This window comes from Macaca nemestrina, chromosome 5 (genome assembly GCF_043159975.1).
Source record: "Macaca nemestrina isolate mMacNem1 chromosome 5, mMacNem.hap1, whole genome shotgun sequence".
Lineage (NCBI taxonomy): Eukaryota > Metazoa > Chordata > Mammalia > Primates > Cercopithecidae > Macaca > Macaca nemestrina.
In genome coordinates this window covers 16,848,803-16,871,270 of record NC_092129.1, presented here as the reverse complement: position 1 = coordinate 16,871,270, position 22,468 = coordinate 16,848,803, and the positions used below count along the sequence as shown (strand labels likewise).

The window sequence follows — 22,468 nt, the reverse complement described above, 5'->3', positions numbered from 1 at the left end:
AGTGGAGTCAGTTTATTAAAAAAGAAACTTTTCCTCCTGTATTAATCCATGCTCACACTGCTATAAAGTCATACCTAACTGCTGTGCCTATGGAGTAGCCATTCTTTATTTCTATACTTTGCTAATAAACTTGCTTTCGCTTTACTCTTTGGATTAAAAAAAAAAGACATACCTGAGACTGGGTAATTTATAAAGAAGAGAGGATTAATTGGCTCACTTTTCTGTGGGCTGTACAGGCTTCTGCTTCTGAGGAGGTCTCAGGAAACTTACAATCCATGATGGAAGACAGAGGGGAAGCAGGCACATCTTCACATGGCCTGCAACGGGGGCAGGGGAAAGAGAGAGAGAGTGCACAAAGGGGGAGGTGCTACACACTTTCAAACAACCAGATCTCATGAGAACTCTATCACAAGGCAGCACTAGGGGAATCGTGCTAAACCATTAGAAATCACCCCGATGATCCAATCACCTCACACCAGGCCCCACCTCCAACATTGGAGATTACAGTTCAACATGAGATTTGAGTGGGGACCCAGAGCCAAACCATATCACCTCACAACAACATACTTTTTTATTGTTGTCATTTTTGTTTTCTGTTTGTTAAATGCCAGAGCACTGAAGGTAAAACAGAAGACCTTTTGCAATCTCAAAGTAAAAAATTATCAGAACTGGAAGAAACTTGAAAGGTCATCTAGTCTAAATCGTCACTGTGCAGATAAGGGAACAGAAAACCAAGAAGATCAGGAGACTTGTTCAAAGCTGACCAGCTAGAAAGTAGAAGAGCTAGGGTCCTTTTCTCCCTGCCTCCAGCACTCTGTCTGCCAATCTCCCAGAATGTGCATCGAAGCCTTTTAGGGAATTTCATAATAAACCTTTTGAAAGAAGGCAGATAAGGAAAGTTCATACTTGCATGCTGAGCATTTAGAGGGCAAGAGAAATTTGGTGGCTTTGCTCTTGAGGGTCATTGCTTCCCATGGCTGCCATGGCAGAATTAAAGCCCTGACAAGGAATCTAAAGCATCTCTCAAGCCATAAGGGGACAGAATTGGGAATTAGCTCATTTTTGCAGCATAATAGTCACTTTGGGCACAAAGAATGGCCTAACATCTTACAATGGGCCTGTTTTCTTCTGGACAGCGGGGCTTCATCTGTCCAACAAGAACTCAGACAAATTTAACCCCAGCCTACAAGCAGTCCTGCCAGATCGTGTATGGCTTAGGTTCATGGTAGTTGGGTAAGGCTCACTGGTTTTTCCTGGGATGAGAGATTGCCACAATTTTGTATTAGCTTTGGGTGTGTATTAATTTCCTTCATTTGCTCCAGACACAAATTCGTTAATTCACCTTTTTCCCTTTTCCTTCATTTTTCCCCAATAAATATTTCTGAAGGCTGACTTAGCACAAGACACAGTATTATGAACTGTGAGGGAAATATGTTACCATCCTATTGTCTGCATATCACACTTTATTTTTCAGTGTTTCTCATTGATCTCTTAAGCAGTCTGAACTAGCCCCTAAATTCTATTCTGCAGACATAATTTTAATCAGGGTCTAAAGATTGCTCATACCTGATGGCTGATCAAATGCGTGAAGAACATTCAACCGGGATAGCTAGTTGCCCTTATTAAGATTCTTCCCCTTTGACTAATGTATTGATATTATATTTCACTTGAAGCTCAAAGTGTTAGTAACACCGATGCTTTCTAATGCATTCATTTTACAACTGTTTAAGTCTTTTCTTCAGCAATACTGGAGAAGCAGTATAATATGGAAACTAACAATTTCACTTCTGGAGCCAGATTTCCTGAATTCAAATCTCGCTTTTGACACCTACATCTGACCTTGGGCAATTTACTTAATCTCTCTGGGCCTCCATCTCTTCAGATGTAAAATGGCGGAGGGTGGGATGGCGGGGGAAATAGGAGCCTATTTCAGGATTGTTGTGAGAATTAAGTCAGTTAATCCATATAAAATGTTTAGAGCAGAGCCTTGCTATTCTTTTATTCTGAACCTCAAATAAAGCATAAAGGCCAAAATAAGGAACTCAGAGTTCAGCCTACTGCTATTCCATCTTGCTTTCCCAAGGTTCCTCCACTGTTTTTAAAAAGTTGTTCTGTTGAAGCTCGTATGCATCTGTGTGACTAAGGCAACTGCTCAAATAGGAGGGTGCTTCTTCAATGGCATTCTAATTCTAACAGTATAATTTTCCACTGCAACCCCAATTCAACCTTTATACACTCTGATGAAGGTAAAGATGAAAATGTAGAGCTAATGGCTTTGCCTTGAACCATTTAGTACAATCCCATAGAAGAAAGCTGTTTGTGTGTTAACTCACTGCCCCTTGTAGAAATTAATCCATCAGTTTGACAGTTACTGAGTGCCTACTTCATTCGAGTTAATGGCAATACGGTGCTAAAAGACACAGAGTTGGAGAGGGGTGATGAGGCTGAGAATAGATAATAGCACTACAATGTGGGTGGTGGAAAAGAAGGAAGGATTCTGAAAGGGAGAATTAGGATTTACTTTCAAGAGATTTTGCAGCCTAGTGTGATCTTGAATGATGAATGGCATTCCAGACAGAAGGGTCAGCCTGCTTTGTGCTTTTACTCCTATAATCCTTACTACAAGTGGAAAAATAGTGCAAAACAAAAACAAAAAAAAAAACCTCCTTACTGTTTCTTATATGTCACTATCCAAGATACCAACCCATGAGCAGAATGCTCTTTATCTACCTTCTACTCCATTTATACTACAATCTGACACATTTTATCCCTCCAAGACCATAAATCCTTATTGTTCCCGTTGTCATGGGTAAATACCAGAAGGATGTTTTTGGGTTGGTTGGTTGGTTGGTTGGTTGGTTGGTTGGTTGGTTGGTTTCTCATTTCATATTCATTCAAAGTCAATAAGCTGATATTTCTGGAACACCCAGGATTTGATCATTCTGATTATCACTCTGAATTGAAATGAGTAACTGATGAATAATCTCCTCTGCACACAAACTCCAGAGTCCCTAGGCTGCTAGCACACACACAAAAGACCAGGAAAAATTCATTCACCACTTACCCACACTTTCTGGCATTGACAGGGGCCTGAGTGACTCCTCGTACTAATTAGTACTGCCACACACTGTCTGTGCTATCTGACCTGACGTCCCTTTTGCTTGAAAAAATATTGCATGATGCTTAGGTTTACTGTCTCTAAAATTTCTTTTGCATCCTCATCAATCTTCTTGTCTTTTGTCTCATAGCATTGCCAGCGGAACACAACAGGAGAGCACTGTGAAAAATGTCTGGATGGTTATATCGGAGATTCCATCAGGGGAGCACCCCGATTCTGCCAGCTGTGCCCCTGTCCCCTGCCCCATTTGGCCAAGTAAGTCCTAAAGGAGGATGGTCTCTTCTAATGATCAGTCTATGTATTTTTTTATTTTGTTTTGTTTTGCCTTATCCAGAGTTCTGAAGCTTCTCCATAGGCAAAACCTCATATTGAGATGAGACTGGAAAAGATAGAGAAAAGGTTTCTCATCTAAATACACCACCTGGAAAACTTAAGCACTTACAATATAGATGATAGCTCTGTTCCCAAAATATTGGGGTACCTCATAAGGTCAATAAAGTCTCTTAAGTTTTATAAGCAAGGATAGTCTCATCTTTTCTTGACTATCCCTTGACCTAGAGCAATCACAACTGGTAATACCAACAGACTCATCATAATATCATATTTTCAGTACTATTGCCTCTTATGATTTTCATAAAGGAAACATTTCCCTGCATATGGCTTTTCACTCAGAATTAGAACACAGATCAACAGAATGCATGCTTTAGGCCAATCAGCTCACAGAAGATTTACAGGAACACTTTCTGGCTATATTTTGACCTGAGTGAGAAGTTAAAGGAAAGAGACATACATTTTAATGGAAATAATGGAATGTTTCCATAAATCCAGTAATGAAGTCATCACTGGCCATTTTACTCTCTTTAAAATGACAGAGTATGGAATTTAACAGGTATAGTGATACATGGTTTTCCAAATAACCAATTCTCTGACACCAACTGGGTGTCCTACAACCAATTCGGTTCTGACACTAAGTTTCCACAGTCAGCACAAATCCCATAGGTTAAGAAATCAGTTCCACAAGATTGCCCCCATTACAAATGTCAGCCAAAAATGGGGTCCCCACGCTAGTTCACACTTCTTCCCAGAAGACCGCAAATTTGGGAAGGATCCCTCAACCTCTCCCCAGGTTTGACAATTCATTAAGATGACTCACAGAGTTTAGAAAAGTGCTATGCTTATGACTGTCAGTTTATTATAAAGGTTACAACTCCAAAAGAGCTACATGAAAGTGATGCATAGAGCAGGATATGGAGAGGTGGGAGCGAAGAAGGAGAGCGTGCAGAGACTCCATGCTCTCTGCTGGAGCACTGCACTCTCAGCACCTCCATGTGTCACCATCCAGAAGCCCCCCAAGCCTTGTTGCTCAGGAGTTTTTAATCAAAGTTTCATGTCATAGGTATGATTGGTCAAATCATTGGCCATTGGAAACTGAACTCAATCTCCAGCCTCTCTCTCCTCCCTAGAGGTTGGGGGTGGGGAGGGTTGAAATTCCCAACATCTAATTACATGTTTATGTTTGGTTCCTTGGTGGTTCCTCTGGTCGTGGGCTCCCATTCTGAAGATATCTAGGGATCCACTGTGAGTCACCTCATTAGCATAAACTCAGATATGGTTAAAAGGTGGCTGTTATGAATAACAAAAGACAGTCTTTTCCCTCAGGAAATTCCAAGAATTACAGGAGTTCTGTGCCAGGAACCAGAGACAAAGGCTAAATACTGTGTTTTTTTTTTTTTTTATTATGCCACAAGTGGAAAGAGTAGCCAATCTAGGTTCATATTCATATTTTGACACATAATACCTGTGTGATCTCAGGCAAGTTACTTTCTCCCTAGATCTCCCTTTCCATGGGATTTGAAGTCAAGAAGCCTGGGTTCAGATCTTGGCTCCATTCCTTGGTTCATTTACCAGCCCCATATCTCAGATTTTCTCTTAGTACAGTAAGTCAAACTAGAAAGTACGGATCTGCATCATAGAGTTGTGAGGACTGGACGAGGATATGTGAGGAGCATTTGGGTTGGTGCCCTGAACGTGGAAAGGTATGAGGTAGATGTTGCCTTTCTTGAACACATACCGCTGTATTTTTACTAACACTTAGATTTTTCTTACTCAATGCCTGGCACTGTTCTAAGTGTTTGGATGTAATATTTATGTAATTGATAGCTGTTTTAAAGATTAAATGATACGCATAAAATGACTTTTAAAAATCTGAATGCTTACTACACACACACACTCACTCATATTCACACACTTACTGATAAACAGAAAAGAAAAAGAGAGATGGCAATCAGATTCCCCCAAAGTTTTTTCCTTACCTGAACACCAGTATCAACTAACATTTTACCTAATAGCTTGTGATGTATTCAAATACTACGACAAGTCTAACAGTCAGAGTAGTCAGACGTTTTTCAGCCCCATCCTTCTTTAGAAACTATTAAACCGCCTCAGACCTTGCTCTGTAATTTTTCATGTCTCATAGTATTAATAACGTGTGCAAAATGGATGGTACTCACAGTGAGGGTAGAAAATGCAAACATTAACTGTTCTGTTATTTTCACTCAAGTATGTCCTGATTTATGAGCTCCCTTCACTCCGTCTTGGTATAGTTTTTCATTGTTCATTAATATTCGGCTCTCAAGCATTAGTATTAATCACATCTGGTGAGATATTTAGCACAGTTCTCTTGCCATGCTGTATTTTGTTCAGACAGTAGCAGATGAATTAGGCAGGCAATCTCAGATGGTTCTTTCTAATTATGTTGTTCCACTTTTGCACTTTTCACCCTATTTGCATGACAAGACTTTCTTATCTAAATTACCTGGTCTTAGGATATGAGACCTTTAGAACATCATTCCCTATGGACTGAGAAGCCTTGTCTACATGCAATCATATATTTATTGAGCACTTATTATACACTAGTATAAAAACTGGTATTCAGTACTTTTTATGTGCCAGTCATGCACTAGTCACTGGTGACACAGCAGTGAATAAAACAGTCAAAAAATCTCATCTTTATTGAGATAGGTCAAAATACAGCAGTGTTTTGAAACTCCTAGAGCAAATGACCCTTTACCTTTTGAATCACATTATCCAGTATGTTCGTTGAGCAAGAAGCATTTCTGAATGCTGTTAACTCTTTAAGAAATGAAGTCAAAAGTTGCCAACTGTGAAGTGAGTCTCCTTTCCTGAAAGAGGAAACCGTTTCCAAAGGCGTCAAGGCACCATGTCTGCCCATGATTTTTCTCTGTGTAAGTGGATCCAGGGTTCAAAGAAGCACTGAAGGGACTTAGAGAATGTGCTCTAAAGTTGGGTACATATTCACAAATATGAAAACTCAAGTCTCTAATAGTACAGATTCAAGGCTGAAAAACCTACTGAAAATGAAAATGAAATCAAAAGTATGTCACCTATAAGTAAATATTATGTCGGTGTAGGGAGGAATTAGTAAGGGTGTGAGAGACCAAGGGATTTTACGGATTTTTCTCTGTAGTGACAACAGCTCTACTTCTTGAATCCCTTGCAGGGGAATCTGGCTGCAAAAAAGGAGAGGAGGGGTTAGTCTGTGATCATGGAACAGAACAAATTTTCTTGGGTTCTAAAAAGTTCTAACCTTTAATCTGGCCTTATTATTAACTTAGTTAGCTAATCTCAAATACTAATTAAATATCTTATCAAAAATCAAATGCCCATTGCCTCTTTCAGCTTTTTAAGGAATTCATATTGCTACTTTCTATAGAAATGGAAATTCCCGGACTTTTCAGAAAGGTGTCTAGTTTAGACTCTGAATTACACTTTGAAACATTCATGAAGCTGAGCCCACAGACGCAGGACTTGGATTTCCAGTTACAAGAAAGCAAGGAAATAATGCTTGAGGGGGTTAAGCAAACAAACAAAGGGCTGAGTCTATTTTTCTCTAAGTTCCTAAGGATTTTCTAAGAGCAAAAGACACCCTTCCACTGGAAATGGGCACCACAGTGGTTACAGTGGCTGAGAGAGACGCAGTGCTTTCCCTCCCCTAGCCAAAACCAGACAAAACATAAACAATCAATGCTGATGAGAAACAAAAATGAACCCTTGAGGGCTGGCCCTGCCTGCCGCTGAGTCTGCCTTCACCACAGAGACCAGTGGTCATGCCGTTGTTCCCAGGGACGATTTGCATAATGTCCGTGTATTTATCTGGGGGTTGGCCAGACGTCCTCCATCTCTACCAGTAGCTATGGAAATTGCTCCAATTAAGGAAAATGTCATCTGTTTGAAACAGCAGGACATCAGCTACAGGCGGATGACTCCAGATGCCCCTAGCAGATGTTGCATCCTTCAAGCGTGGGCGGGCTGCTGGGTGGAACACCTTCAAAGAAAGATGGAAGTGGGGGTTCCTGCTCTGGACTCTTAACTGACCGTGGTTCTTTAAGTAGGCTAAGAAATCAGAACAAGCACAATAAAGGGTAAAAGGGGAAAGAAATGTAATTTTGTTGGAATGTTTTTATCAAACTGTTCGAGAAAATAAGTTGTGGGTGTTGCCTTTCACTGAGAAGCACATACTGTTTTCTGACTGATTTTAGAAGTGTCTTCAAATAAATAAACACATCTGTTTGCTTTCCTCCAAACACCATTAGGGTAAGAAATGCTGATACATAAAGGAACAAGAGAGCAACGGGTCACACTTTATTGGTTGTACAGTACCAAAGCCAAAGCTAATTTAAAAGTCCTTAAAATTTTACACACACACACACACACACACACACACACACCCCATGCCCCACACAATTCATGTGTCTATGAAGAATTTTCCAAACACGTGGAGACCATAACCCCATTTCCCTTGCCTTAATAATGAGGAGACTTATTTATTCCACTAAACCAATATTTTTGTTACTTTTTTGTCCTGTGTCCTAATTTTTATTACCTTTAAAAAAAAAAGGAAGAAGAAGGAAGAGAGAGGGTTCCATGGGATAAAATCCTTTTATGGTGGGTCCTATGTTTTGCTGCAGTACTTGACTGGGACTTTCATCAGCTCAGCCAGTCTCAGCACCCTCATTGCCAATGTCTAAAGTACACATGAAAGAAATTAAAATTCTGTGGAGATTATGTAGTTTAGAACTGGTTCCTTCCCTTTAAAACTGGACAAGTTCTAGTGCAGAAAAAAAGGGGATACTTTTAAATGACTACACAGACAGTGATGGAAATAAAAGGGGATTCTCCTATAAATCCAAAATTGCAGGTAGAATTTGATTATTTCCAGCTTTGGAATACATGTTTTGGACTTGTGCTTGAAATATACATATAGGACCTGGGAAACGGCCCCACCAACGAGTGACATTTTCTTTTGGGGCCTGCTGGCCTAACCTTTCCTGCAAGGTAAATGCGTGCAAGTTTACATAAAGAAAATGATTACACCCATTAGAACTTAAATGGGACCATCATAGAGGTAATCCGATAAACAGTTAAGACAGTCTCTTCGGTGTTGTATGGAATTGACATCTAATATTTGCTTCCAATTTTAGTTTTGCAGAATCCTGCTATAGGAAAAATGGAGCTGTTCGGTGTATTTGTAAAGAAAATTATGCTGGACCTAACTGTGAAAGGTAAGCCAATAAAATTCTCTATTTTCCGTGTAGGTCAAAGGAAGCTTTCTGTTTCTCACACTCAACAGCTCCGCCATACTCCCATTTGGCTGGTCCTGAAGGAGATGCTTAAGTGTGGTTGAGGGACGCATTTCAAAACCCCTTAGGGAAGCTTCTCCCAAATCCCATCCCCCAGATACAGCAAATAACAATATGCTTCCTAGAGCTTCAGGCCAGGGCCACATCTCAGCATAAGCACACAGGGAAAAAGGAAATTGAGGACATGTGTTTTGAAAAGACTCTCTAGATGATTTTGGTAGTACTCTTTTCTCTCTCCATCATTGAGGAATACTACTAAAATGAGTGTTCCTCAAAAAAGAGTGAGGTTTCCTCAGTAAATAAAATGTGAATTACCTTTTGTCAATAGAGCAATAAATTAGAAAAAAAAACCCACAAAGCTATTATTTTGCCCATTCTTTATACCAGCTTTATACCATACTAAAAAGTAAACAAATTCCACAGGAGTTTGGGTTTTCTGGATCCCTGGCTGGTATTTACATATGACATTCTTTTCTTTTTTCTTTTTTTTTTTTTGATTATATTTTAAGTTCTGCGATACATGTGCAGAACGTGCCGGTTTGTTACATAGGTATACATGTTCTATGGTGTTTTGCTGCACCCATCAACCTGTCATCCACATTAGGTATTTCTCCTAATTCTATCCCTCCCCTTGCCCCCTAACCCCTGACAGGCCCTGGTGTGTGATGTTCCCTTCCGAAGAACATGTGGTGTTTGGTTTTCTGTTCCTGTGTTAGTTTGTTGAGAATGATGGTTTCCAGCTTCATCCACGTCCCTGCAGGACACAAACTCATCCTTTTTTATGACTGCATAATATTCCATGGTGTATATGTGCCACATGTTCTTTAACCAGTCTATCATTGATGGGCATTTGGGTTGGTTCCAAGTCTTTGCTATTGTGAATAGTGCTGCAATAAACATGTGTGTGCATGTGTCTTTATAGTAGAATGATTTATAATCCTTTGGGTATATGCCCAGTAATGGGATTGCTGGGTCAAATGGTAATTCCGGTTCTAGATCGTTGAGGAATGGCCACACTGTCTTCCCAATGGTTGAACTAATTTACACTTCCACCAACAGTGCAAAAGTGTTCCTATTTCTCCACATCCTCTCCAGCACCTGTTGTTACCTGACTTTTTAATGATCGCCATTCTAACTGGCGTGAGATGGTATCTCATTGTGGTTTTGATTTGCATTTCTCTAATGACCAGTGATGATGAGGTTTTTTTCATATGTTTGTTGGCCGCATAAATGTCTTCTTTTGAAAAGCACATGACACTGTTTTCTAAACTGCTCTGGGCTTTGTTCATGTAAGAAAGGCCTTCTCCGCAGAGCTCGAGAGGCTTTCCACTGAATGACTCCTGGTAAGATATTTCCCATTCCCTCCACCTGCCAGCTGCTCACAGTGTTGTAAGATAAAATTACTTTTGCTAAAAGAGTCTCTCAGACAGGTTTGCTTGTTTTAACAGAAATGCCATTAGCATTGGCCTCACCATTGTGTTTAGGCAGCTAAATGATGTGTAGTGCCCTAGAGACAGGGAAGGAAGAGGCAAGCAGAACTAGTCAAGCACCCAGTCCCTCATTTGCAGGCCCTCAACAGCACAGACAGGCTCACAAACTCAACCTGGGGCTCAAAATGTAAACTTTAAATTATAAGCAATCTCACTTCCAAAGAAAACACCCTCTATCTCTCAAAAAGTGGGTCTGAAACTCAAAAAAAAAAAAAAGCCACAGTATCTGTGATACAGAGAAAAATTTTTGCACTTGGAAGGTATTATTATTATGATTATTAAATGTGCAAACTGTGGATAATTATTTCACTAAAGGGTTGTGGACTTTTTAAAATGTATTTATTTATTGCCATAAGAGGGAAAGTGAGCTTAGGGCCCACATAAATTTCATCTCTTAGGAGGGACTGACAGAGATGATCAATTACATTGGGTTGATTAATATTTGTGACACACTTATCCTATATTTCCTTACTTGGGGACACAGGAATAGGAGGCACCTGATCTACTTATTTTCTGGCTCACAGGAGGTCTGCGGCAGTTGTTAATCAGCCAGGATGGAGCTTTTTCTCCTCAGTATCTGAGGTTAAATTCAGTTTAGTTTGATAATGACTAAGCAGTATTGCTAATGGGTGTTCGATGGCCCCCATGGGGAGAGTTAATGGCCTTAGATAGAGCCCTGCTGACCAGATGCAAAGCTCCCAGAAGTGAAATCGCCTGGACCCTAAGGGCACAGTCCTGTAAAATCACACAGGGGTGCAGAGAAGGGTTCTGTCATCCCAAACCCTCAACAGGACAGCATGCCCACCTCTGACAAGAAATTACAGATAATAAATGCCTCAGCCCACATAGGAGGCTCATGAGCTCTGCCATTACCCAGTAAGACTGGGTCAGATCTGCGACTGGAGTGGTAGGCTCCAGACAAGAGCAATAGTCTGGGAAGTGAAAGTAGAGTATTGAAAAGAAGAGATTTGTGCATCAGCCTGGCTAGTGTGAGTCTCAGTTCCACCACTTTGTGACCTACCCGGGCAAGTTCTTTGACCTCTCCAAGTGCCAATTTCCACTTGTACGGAATGGAGAAAATAAAGTTACCCATCTCGTAAAACTGTTATGAGATAATAACGTAAAGTTTTTAATATGGGACCTGGCACTGAATAAATGCTCAGTAAGAATTAGCAGGTGACAGTATGAGTCATGGTGGTCATTGTCCAACTTCTGCCACTGCCGAATGTGTTCCTGGGACACGTTGGCTCATTTCCCTGAGTCCCAGTTTCTTAGCTAGAAATTATGGTTCTGAGCTAAATAGTGCCACTGATTAATGGTCACTTATGTCCTTATTGCATTACATTCTTCATCTGTCATCTTCACAGCCACCTTAGAAAAGGTTGTATTTTGTCATCTTGCAGATGAGGACACTGAGCCAGAAAGGCTTCATCTTCCAAATGGTGGTGGCCTTTGCTGCTTTTTATTTGTGTTTGACCCTGGGAATAAGAGGAGGATTTCTGCTTGAACAGCCAAGCTCTTAAGTTGCCTGAGTTAACCTTTGCCTAATCTGTGTTTTCAATGTATTTGTGAATTTGAACCTCTCCAAAAGAGCTTTTCTAAATATGCAGCTGATTTGTATGGATATCTGTTTTAAACACAGGTAATAATTAGTCCAAACCAAGAACATACTAGTTCTTTTTGCACTTTAGAGATCGTTGAGTCTGTCTCCAGGAAAACTTTGGATTCCTGAGCCCTCCCCAACTGCCCTTCACCACCCACTGAAAAAGAATATCCAGGGTGCAGGCCCAGGACCTGTATTTTGACTTCCCATTGGATTCTCATGCACCAGGACTCTTACTGCTTTGTGAACTACTGCTCTACCTTGACCTTCAATACCACACTCTCATACTAGGGACGTATTTCTCAAACCGTGACTTAAGAATGTTGGTTGTCCTCGGAAATGAAGGTTTGTGAGTTCTCGGTGAATATTTTCCCAATTTTATGTTTAATTTTAACAATAACTTTAAGGAAAACATTCATTGAAACACGTTCTGGACTTTCTGCTGTGTCATGTTATAAGAGAAGATCTCCCTCAGTGCTGGGAGAAAATAATAGAGGTGACAGTGTGTCAATGACACATTGCAGACAATTGGAAGTCAAGTGGCATGACATCAAGGCAAACCGTAAAACTAAAGATTCCAAAATGAAAATTGGTGAGACACATAAGTTGTCACATGGCACATGGCTGGATTTGCATGCTGAACGCAGGCAGTCTCTACCACATCATTTTGCAAGTGGACATTTGGTTACAAGACAACATCAATTATTGTATTGAATTAATGTGAATCTGAAACTGATTAGTTTCATAGTTTTATTTATGTTGCATTTGAAAATTTATTTTGGTTTTCAAGACATGTAAAAACCATAGACACAAGGAGTTTCTACCTAGCTTCATGTTTGAAATATTTAAAGATAATTCAAGCTAACACTGGAAGGGGTATTATATGAAAATGTTTTTCCTTTTAAAAGAATCCATGTTATGTGCAAATTTGCAAAACATTGGTCTAAAACATAAAGCATGTTTTACTTACTCTGCCTCTTACACTACTGGGTAAAAAACAGCTCAAGCACACCCACCTGCCTTAACAATTAGGTCCATGAGTGTTGGCCTGCTCTGGGCCCTACCTGTTTTTCCTCCTTAAAGACCTTCTCCCACCTCACACTTTAAACCCCCCATGTTGGACATGCTACTCCCCAAATCCACCAGATCAGCTGGCAAGCTTTCCACATTGTATTGTATTTAAACCATGATCATGATGATAAAAATAATAACATTTATTAGGTACTTACTGGGGGATGTGTCAGACACTGTTGTAAAAACTTTACAGACAATGATTTAAGCCCCAAAAGCCCCCAAAATCCTCTGGGATACCATTTTCATCCTTATTTACAGAGGAAGAAATGCGACATAATTTAAGTCACTTGCTCAAAATCACACAATGGCTTCTTTATCTGTCTGTGAAACCATGAGCTGCTTGACAGATGCAGTATCATATCCCTCCTCTGTCTATTCCTCCCCCAGCACAGTATCTGGCATGTTGAAGGCCTCAGTTGTTTTTATTTAAGTAAAAATGATTTTTTCTCAATAAGAAATAACAACAGCACTTTTCATGTTCCTTTAAAAAAGGTACTATGTAGTGACAAGAGTTAGTCATTCCTTGCCCTGTTTTACCCCCAACCTCCCACCCCATTTCAGGAAAATGGAAAGGGTGACCCAGAGTTGACTGAGTCTGGCTGAATAGAGATTGCACATGGAAGTTGTCTTCTGATACAAATAATTGTAAAATGCACAAGCCTTGTAGAGTTTTGCAATTCTCATTCTCATCTCAGTAGGAACAACTAAGAACATTTTGAAGATGAGGTGCTCCCTTGGGCAGCATATATACTAAAATTGGAATAACCCAGAGAAGATTAGCATGGCCTCTGTGCAAGGATGATGTGCAGAATCGTGAAGCAGCCCACATTTTTTATCCCACATGTTCTCCCACATATGAGGGAGCTAAAAAAAATTAGCTCATAGAAGTAGAGAGAATAATTCTGATTATTAGAGGCTGAGAAAGGTGGCAGGTGGTAAGTGATGGGGGGAAGGCTAGGGAAATGCTGGTTAACAGACACAAACTTACAGCTAGAAATAAGTTGTAGCTTTCTACAGCATTCTAGGGTGAATATAGTTAATCATTTAGTTTCTGTTTTCCAAAAACTAGAAAAGAGGATTCTGAATGTTCACAATACACAGAAATGATAAATGTTCTAGGTGATGAGATATTAATTCCCTTGATTTGATCATTATACATTGTATACATGTATGGGAATATCACTCTGTATCCCATAAATGTGTATCATTACATGTCAACTAAAAAATAAAAGGGAAAAAAACCCTTGTTCAGGACTCACCAGCTTCACCTGCCCCCAGATATATAATATATAGTAGTGTGTGTAGTGTGTGTGTGTGTGTGTATACTTAGTTCATTTGAAAAGTAAGATGAGGAACCTGAGACTCTGAGCCAGAAATGACTTAATCTAACATCACACAATTGGGTTAGCAATAAATCCAAAACTAAAACCCAGGACCCTCAACGTTCAATACCATTTTCAGTCATATGATCTCAATACCTCAGTATGCACACTGCCTCCCATAGCAGCTTTAATAGTATACTTTCATGCGTCAAACTTGGTGGTGGAGTGAGAAACATGCTAAGACTACGTGATAATTGATATGTGAGTCTTGTTGCTTAAGGATCAGGAGAAAAGAATGGGGCAAATTAAAGCAAATCCAAAGTGACTGAAACCCCTAACAGGAAAGGCAGTACACAGTATCATCAGAGATGAAGATGATAATCATGATGATTTCAATGATGGCCTTGATGATGGAAAAGAAGAATAAGGAAGAAGAACAAGAGAAAGCTAACATTTATTGAGGTTTACTGTGATGCGGGGATTTAGTCTAATCCTCTCTGAAGACATCAAGTTTTTCACACTTAAGCCCTGTTATTTGCATAGAGTTCTTATGATTCCGTACTCTCTAGCTTGCCCAACTCCTGAATTCTTGTCCTGTGACCCTGAATAGGTTACATACGTTTTCCTAGCCTTATCTCTCAGTCTTTCATAAAGAAGTGGAGAGCATTTACATGGCACCTACTTTGCAACAAGTGCTTTTTTTTTTTCTTTTTCATGTCATTTTGTTTAATCCCAATGACAGCTACAGAGTGACATCCCTCCCAGAAAGATTTCTGAGCCACCTAGCCCAGAAGTTTGAGCACTCTTGATAAAGACTTTCAGTGCCAGTTTTAGAGCCCAGGGAGGAGGAGCAGAAGAGAAAGAGAAAGGGCGGGCAGAGTGGGAGAGCTTCAAACATTCCTGAAACAAAGTTTTTGGTCAAAATAATGTTTTTTTCTAAACAAAGTATCTTTTGGTTGTCCATTTTGCCCAAATAATATAATCACTAACCAAAATGGCAAAGTTTCATATGCCACAATCCTTTCATTTGAGCTATAAACTTATCAGTTCTATTTTCCCTGGATGGATCAAGTCATTAATAGACTAGAAATGAGATTATGGAAGAAAAAATAGGATCAGGCTACAGGGCACCAGGGCTCCAACGCTGACTCTAAACTCAAATACTGGTGCTTTTGTGTCTTTGTTGTTAGTTCTTTGAGGGCAGGCTTGGGCACTTTTATAATCATTAATTTATTAATTAGTTCATTCTTTAATGCTAGACTGCTGGAGTGGAAAGAACATTAAGCCTGGGGTCCCACAGAGGTTTGAACTATGTAGCAATGAACAAGTCATTTAGCTTCTCTGCCTTCTAGCTTTCTTATCTATAAAAGTAGGGGTTTGTCAGGAACTATCATAAGTAAACTTTTGTATGCTCATTTTGTTAAATCCATAGGGTCCAGAGTTTTGACTACAACTTCAGAGTTATAGTCAAACTCTGAACCTACCACCAGAAGATGTTCTTGAGACTCAGAGTAACTCAAAATAGGTTTCCACTGTGATTGAGATTCCAACTTACAGAATAGAAAATTTGAGTTTTCTCTTGTAAAAGACCAGGGGACCTCCTATGGAAAGCACATGCAGTGGAATTAAATGGAAAGAAAGTTACCGGCATCTGACTTCTATGAGCTTGGGCAAGCCCCTTCCCTCCCAGACCTTAAGATTCCCAGCTACACATTGAGCTGGTAGATCTGAGTCTCATTTCAGTCAGCCCAAAAGCCTAATATTCTCTGTTTGGTGAATCGCAGCAAAGGCCAGAAATTCAATCCAGCCACACATTCCATAGAGGAATAATTTATGCTGGCTTAGGCACCTGCAGGTCTATAAATCTGAGGTGCAAAAACATGAGAAAGAGTGCATAACAACACTCATTGACTATTTCCTCTTGGGGTGTCTCTTTGTGGGTTGTGTAGAACTTACACTCATCCCCGTCTTTTTCATAGACATGAGTTCTAAGTTCATATTCTGTATCATTATGTTTGATTCATTTGCTATTCTTTCAAAGCATGGGCTATGTGTTTTTCTTCATCCTGTCTCCCTCTATGCCTTACATACAATGGACATGAATTGTCCTTGTGTTGGATGAATCCACTTATTCATTTACAGCAGCAGCAGTGTGGTCCAGGGTGGAACAAAAGAAAGAACTCCAGGGTCAGAAGGTTTGGACCTTGCACTGTGACTTTCCAACTATGTGACCCTGGAAAACTGAAGTAGCCTCCCAGAATGCCAGGCCTGTGTGGCCTCCCTCCCAGGGTGTCTGTGGTAACTAAATAAACTCACATAGATGAAGCTATGAGGTTCAATGCAGGTAAAGAGTTTAAAGACTGACCATATACTATCACTACAACTACACCAAGAAACTGAGACATGGGAACAGAGGCTGAAGGAACATACACAAAATGTTGACAGTGACTTTTTTAGGGTCCTGGGATTACAGATGTGATTTTTTTTTAATCTGTTTTTCAAATGTTCTGAATCATAATTCCCTCACTTTAAAGGGAATCCTTTTTTAAAAAAATGTAGTGTTTATTATTACTGGCCAGGGCTTGTTGATTTCCTTGGAAAGATCTCCCTTCCTTTCCACTCCCAAGGCCAACACCCTAGCCCAGGCCCTTTGCACCCCACCCCCTCCCTCTGCTCCAGCTTGTAGTCCATCCTGCATGCTGAAGCCAGCACCAGCTTCCTTCACTACCACTTCCATCATGCTCAAAACCCTTTGCTGACTCTCCTTCTTTTTCTCTCTCATGCATCAGAACCAACTTCTCTACCTGACCTTCAATCCCATTATGATGTGACCACGTGTTCTTTCTGGCTACTCCCAAAGTGTCTGCAGCTCCAGTTGGCCCATCTTCCACACTAGTTTAGAGTCCACAGCAAAAGAGAGTGCACAATCAGCCAACAAGCATGTAGTTTGACCTGTACAGTACTCTTAGAAAGTTTGAATCAACTTTTAAAAATTGCAATTTCACATAAACATTCAAATTTCCACTTTTTTCTCCAAAAATAAAATATGGCAACATAAGTCCTTCATCCTCTCAAGGCTCTAGGCTGGCAACAATCAACTGGAGCCTAGTAACAGCTGTTCCCTTAGATGGGGCCTACAGGCCCACCATTCACAGCAGGGCCTCTGCTGCCCTGCAGGGCACCTTTGGGGAAAGTAGGGAAAGGCAGTTCTTTCTCTGGGCAGAGACAGCCTCACCTAGAATGCATAGCTTGGCAAGCCAAGCAAAGGCTGGATGGATTTCAGTCTCCGTTCTCTGACTCAGCTGGGCGGTCTCATCAAAGACCCAGCCAGCATGACCATAGGCACTGGCTCTGCCCACACAATAAATGCAGGTAGGCACCTGGCCTCTGTAGGTGCACATATCTAAAACATCCATGGCAGTCTGGGCTCCAACTCCATTGATTTGTGGTACTCTCAGCTCTGCCATCTGCTTTGACTCCAGGCTGGCTTTGCTCAGTCACAAGTTGCTTCCGTGAGCTAAGAGTACTACTACCTGCTGCCTCTTCATTCACCTGAAGATGAAGAGAATGCCGCCCCATGACCCTCAAATGAGAGCCCAAGCTACACTCCTGAGTCAATCCCTTTCAGCCAGGAGAATACCAGGCACTGACTGGCTCAAGCTTATTTACTTAAACAATTCATTGTGACTAGACAGATCAAGGTTTCTCAGCAGAGGTGCTATTAACGTTGTGGCTAGGACATTTCCCAGCTGTACGCTACAGATACATCTCACTGCAGTACCTTTGGCATATCTGGTCCCACCCATCATATATCACTTGTGTATAACAGTTCCCTGGCTGGATATACTAGTTCAATCCTATAGCTGGAAGTCTAGCTGAACTGAATGGCCTACAGATGAAGTGAACCAAATGATCTATAATAGTGGGGAGGGGTGGTTCCTTAAAAACAAAGTCTGGTCCTATGAAGAAGATGAGAGAGTGCAAATGGATTCTGGGAGGGCGATCAACACATACCCACTACATCTTTCTTCTTCGTAGGAAAGAAGATTAAAAGGAAGAAAAACTATGATGCTAAATGTTTAAATGTGTGATATTTCTCTTCAGATGTGCTCCTGGTTACTATGGAAACCCCTTACTCATTGGAAGCACCTGTAAGAAATGTGACTGCAGTGGAAATTCAGATCCCAACCTGATCTTTGAAGATTGTGATGAAGTCACTGGCCAGTGTAGGAACTGCTTACGCAACACCACCGGATTCAAGTGTGAACGCTGTGCTCCTGGCTACTATGGGGACGCCAGAATAGCCAAGAACTGTGCAGGTGCAGTATCATAAATATTAAGCCAGCTACCTGGCCAGCATGACCCTCTGCGAATACTGAATTTAGATGAAGAATTTCTCTTGGGGAAGTATTGTGAGTGCCGCCTTGTCACTTTCCCAGGGCAATATACATTCTCAGTAATATGCATCCCAAACCCGCCAGGAATAGAAATTTGTATCAAGACTACTAATATAACTTTGCTCATGGGTGGAATAAACTAGGAGACACTAACACAAATGAACTTTTGTCTTAGCATCTTATATCCTTCCAGTTTTAATCAAAGAAAGAAATCAGACTTCTATGGATTACCTGCCATTAACCAGGAGACTGAATGAAATCTTGCATGGTTCAGGCCAGGCATGGTGGCTCACTCCTGTAATCCCAGCACTTTGGGAGGCTGAGGCAGGCGGATCGCTTGAGGCCAGGAGTTCAAGACCAGCCTAGCCAATGTGGCAAAACCTTATCTCTACTAAAAACAAAAATTAGCTAGGCATGGTGGTGGGTGCCTATTGCCCCACCCAGCATCCATTGAACCCAGGAGGTAGAAGCAGAGGTTGCCATGAGCCAAGATTGTGCCACTGCACTCCAGCCTGTGTGACAGAGAGACTCTTGTCGAAAGAAAGAAAGAAAGGAAGGAGGAAGGAAGGAAGGAAGAAAGGAAGGAAGGAAGGAAGGAAGGAAGGAAGGAAGGAAGGAAGGAAGGAAGGAAGGAAGGAAGGAGAAAAGAAAAGAAAAGAAAAGAAAAGGAAAGAAAGAAAGAAGGAAAGAAGGAAAGAAAGAAAGAAAGAAAGAGAAAGGAAGGAAGGAAGGAAGGAAGGAAGGAAGGAAGGAAGGAAGGAAGGAAGGAAGGAAGGAAGGAGAAAGGAAATGAAAGGAAAGGAAAGGAAAGGAAAGGAAAGGAAGAAATCTTGCATGGTTCAAATCAGTTTTCTTATTCAGAGGGCTATATCTCTTTCTTTCAGTTATGTTTGGTAAAATCAAGATTTCCATGAAATAGATTAGCAAGTCAAGGGTACCATTTTTAATCACCACCACCCTCCAATGTCCTCAAATTATAAGAGTAAGTATTTCAAAGATAGCATGGAAAACTTTCAGTTAGACTTCAGCTAGACTGAAACGCACAAATCTTATTCATGATGTCTCCAATCCATTTGCCACATAAAGTGAAGCTCTTCAAAAGTGAAGTGAAATTGCTTTCCTCTAAGAGTACAGGAAGGCTGAGATTGAGAATGTCTTACTCTTATGTGACTTTGAGGGGAGGGAGGGAGAGCAGGAGATATTGTACTCCTGTGGCATGGCTCTATAAGAAATCCTCTCACTGAAACAGATTTCCACTGGAAAGGATTCAAGGAGTAAGGAGTTTTAAATCAAAAAATGCAACATATATGTTCTGCAGAAGTCACAATAAAAGTAAACATGTCTACAAAAAAGCGACGTGCACAGAGGCGTAACACTGAGAATGACAGCAGAAAGGAAGGAGCAGTGTGTCTAGTCAGGCTAAAGAGAGAGAAGGCGGATGTCAGAAATAATGTTGGCAAAATCAAAGCCTGAAAGGTTGACATCCTGATTCTCAAAACATTTACTAAATTTGTGTTTAAACTACAAAGATTCAGGTCACTCTTGGAAGAGAAGCTAATTTTAAAAGCAATAAAGCATGATCTTGCTGAATGGTTTAATAAATCTGCATTTTGTGGAACATTAAACAGATGAAATGTAATAAATAGATCTCCCTATGAACCTGGTTTCTGTGATTATTCAGTAAAGACAGTTAAGAAGTGGGGGGAAATACACAATTCTATTCCAGTTAATTGCTAGCATAGATAGTAAGAGAATTCCTCTTTAAATATTACAAATTAGTTCCCACACAGAAACTCAGTGGAAATTGAACAGTCTGATGAGATTGGGTTTTTGTTTTTGCTTTTTCCAAAAGGCATTAGAGAAAATCATCAGTAGATGAATAATGGGCTCCCAGGTCTTCTAAATTCATGTAAAGATGTTTCTGATTCCTTGCAGCACATTGTTCTTATTGCACTCATAGCTGTCGTTTGGAAGTTTGGAGTCCGTCTTGCCAAGGGTCAAGAGTAGTGGGAGCCAAGAATTGCTCCTGGGCCTCCTCACTCACTCCTTGCTGAGCTGCTCCTCCCTCACACCTGGCAATGATCAACCCCCGAGTTAAATTAAACTGGAGTATCAGTCTGCAAGGAAGGGATGGCTTTCAATTTTCAGTTGAATGATGAGCTCATGGTCATTTAGTATCTTGTGAAACTTACCAGGACATTTTTGGACTGAAGCAATTGCACTGTCATGTCCGAATCCCAAAGAGTTGGGAGAGAAATCCTAGAAAACTTAGATTCAGTTTTGCCCAGGGTCATCTTTGAAAATCTCATTGGGCTGGAGCTTAATCGGATGAAGGGCATAATCTCTGTATCATAGATTCTACACAGTCTTAAGGAAGAATGTAATTAATCCCCATTGACGAATTATACACTGATAGCTAGTGTTTCTAGAAACCAGGAAAATATTGCCATATTTTAAGCATTAAGAAGTGAATCTCTCGTCTCTTGTTTTTGTTTCCCACAGTGTGCAACTGCGGGGGAGGCCCATGTGACAGTGTAACCGGAGAATGCTTGGAAGAAGGTTTGGAACCCCCTACAGGCACGGACTGCTCAACCATAAGTAAAAAAAACAGTACATGATTGACTAACCCCACTTTCTCTAATGTGCTGCAGGTGTGGGATTAAGAAGTGCTATGCAATATCACTCTCTAGAAACTGCCGAGTCCCACCTCCTGGACTTAACCCTTTCTGCATCTCAACAAATGGATCCTGCACCAAGTACTTGGTGGTCCACTTGATTCCCTCAGGCAAATGGGTGGTTTACATTTGCATAGCTCTACCTTATCCAGTCTTTACATTCAGCATCTTGCCTGATGGCTAAAGGCAAAGTCAGAAACACAACTCCCAGTGACAGAGCTCTTTTCAGCTCCTTTTTCTATACTGTCTTTTCAGGTCCTCAGATAATATTGATGTACAGACAATACTTTACAACACCTGGGGAAACTGAGATACCAAGAGATTCAAGTGGCTTCTCCCAAGTTACCCCAAATCTGAAGTGGGAGCAGAAGTAAATATTCAGGCTTTACAAAATGGAGCTGCCTTTTATCTTTCCTGGATTTCTCTGGCGCTCGTGTTAATTAAATCATGAGGAGTTATACTAGGAACAAAACTTTTGGTTTAAAAATTATATAATAGTAGGCACCCCCTCCCCCAACAAAAGTATCTTGGTCTCTCAGTCCCTCTGAGCAGAAGAGATAAACCTTACCATTGGATCACATCTTAGAAGACGGCATAGGATGTGAGGCGCAAGCAATGCCAAGTTTACCCACTGAATTGGTGGCCCCCTAGGCAAGGTCAATTCAAGAACATGAAGATGCCTGCCTGGTCCTAAGCATCTCCCCCACCAAGCCTGAAGTGCTGGCTGGGACTCAGTTCCTTGAGAAAGCTTATAAGTAAGACCATGTTAAACTTCAAATAACAAATTAACATATTAACAACCATTAACATGCCAGTCTCCCTATGTCACATCTGTAGAGGACAGCACCATCTGAGGGAAAGAGATCGGGAATAGGCAAGTTGCAAAAGGTGATCGAGGCAGTTCTGAAACACAGGGTGCCATCCTTGTGAGTGTGTCACAGGAGGGCCCTGGGTTCTAGAGGTGATGACAGTGGTCAGAGGAGCTCAAATGTGAAAAGTGAGAAGTGATGAGGAACTGGGACCTGCCTCCCCACGTGCCCACGTTCAGCCTGAACTTTGGTGCCCTCATCAGATGTCAGGAAGCAACTCTCACAGCGATAACCTCAGACCTCCCGGTGCTGAAGTGTTC

At 40.9% G+C, this 22,468-nt stretch overlaps 1 protein-coding gene and 1 non-coding gene across 3 annotated transcripts in view; both read left to right on the top strand.

Annotated features, from left to right (window-relative positions):
- Positions 1-22,468, top strand: part of LOC105499731 (laminin subunit alpha 4) — a 148,829-nt gene that overhangs the window by 44,168 nt on the left and 82,193 nt on the right. The window contains exons 4-7 of one of the 2 annotated variants that reach the window (XM_071096337.1): positions 3,249-3,373; positions 8,620-8,700; positions 18,372-18,586; positions 21,167-21,235. In XM_071096337.1, coding sequence (XP_070952438.1) covers positions 3,249-3,373; positions 8,620-8,700; positions 18,372-18,586; positions 21,167-21,235 — 490 coding nt within the window. Of the gene's footprint in view, positions 1-3,248; positions 3,374-8,619; positions 8,701-18,371; positions 18,587-21,166; positions 21,263-22,468 lie in introns of both variants that reach the window. The other variant, XM_011772502.2, reaches the window with a different exon arrangement.
- Positions 13,672-13,778, top strand: LOC112423308 (U6 spliceosomal RNA). Its single transcript, XR_003013736.2, has one exon. It is a non-coding gene; the product is annotated as a U6 spliceosomal RNA (small nuclear RNA).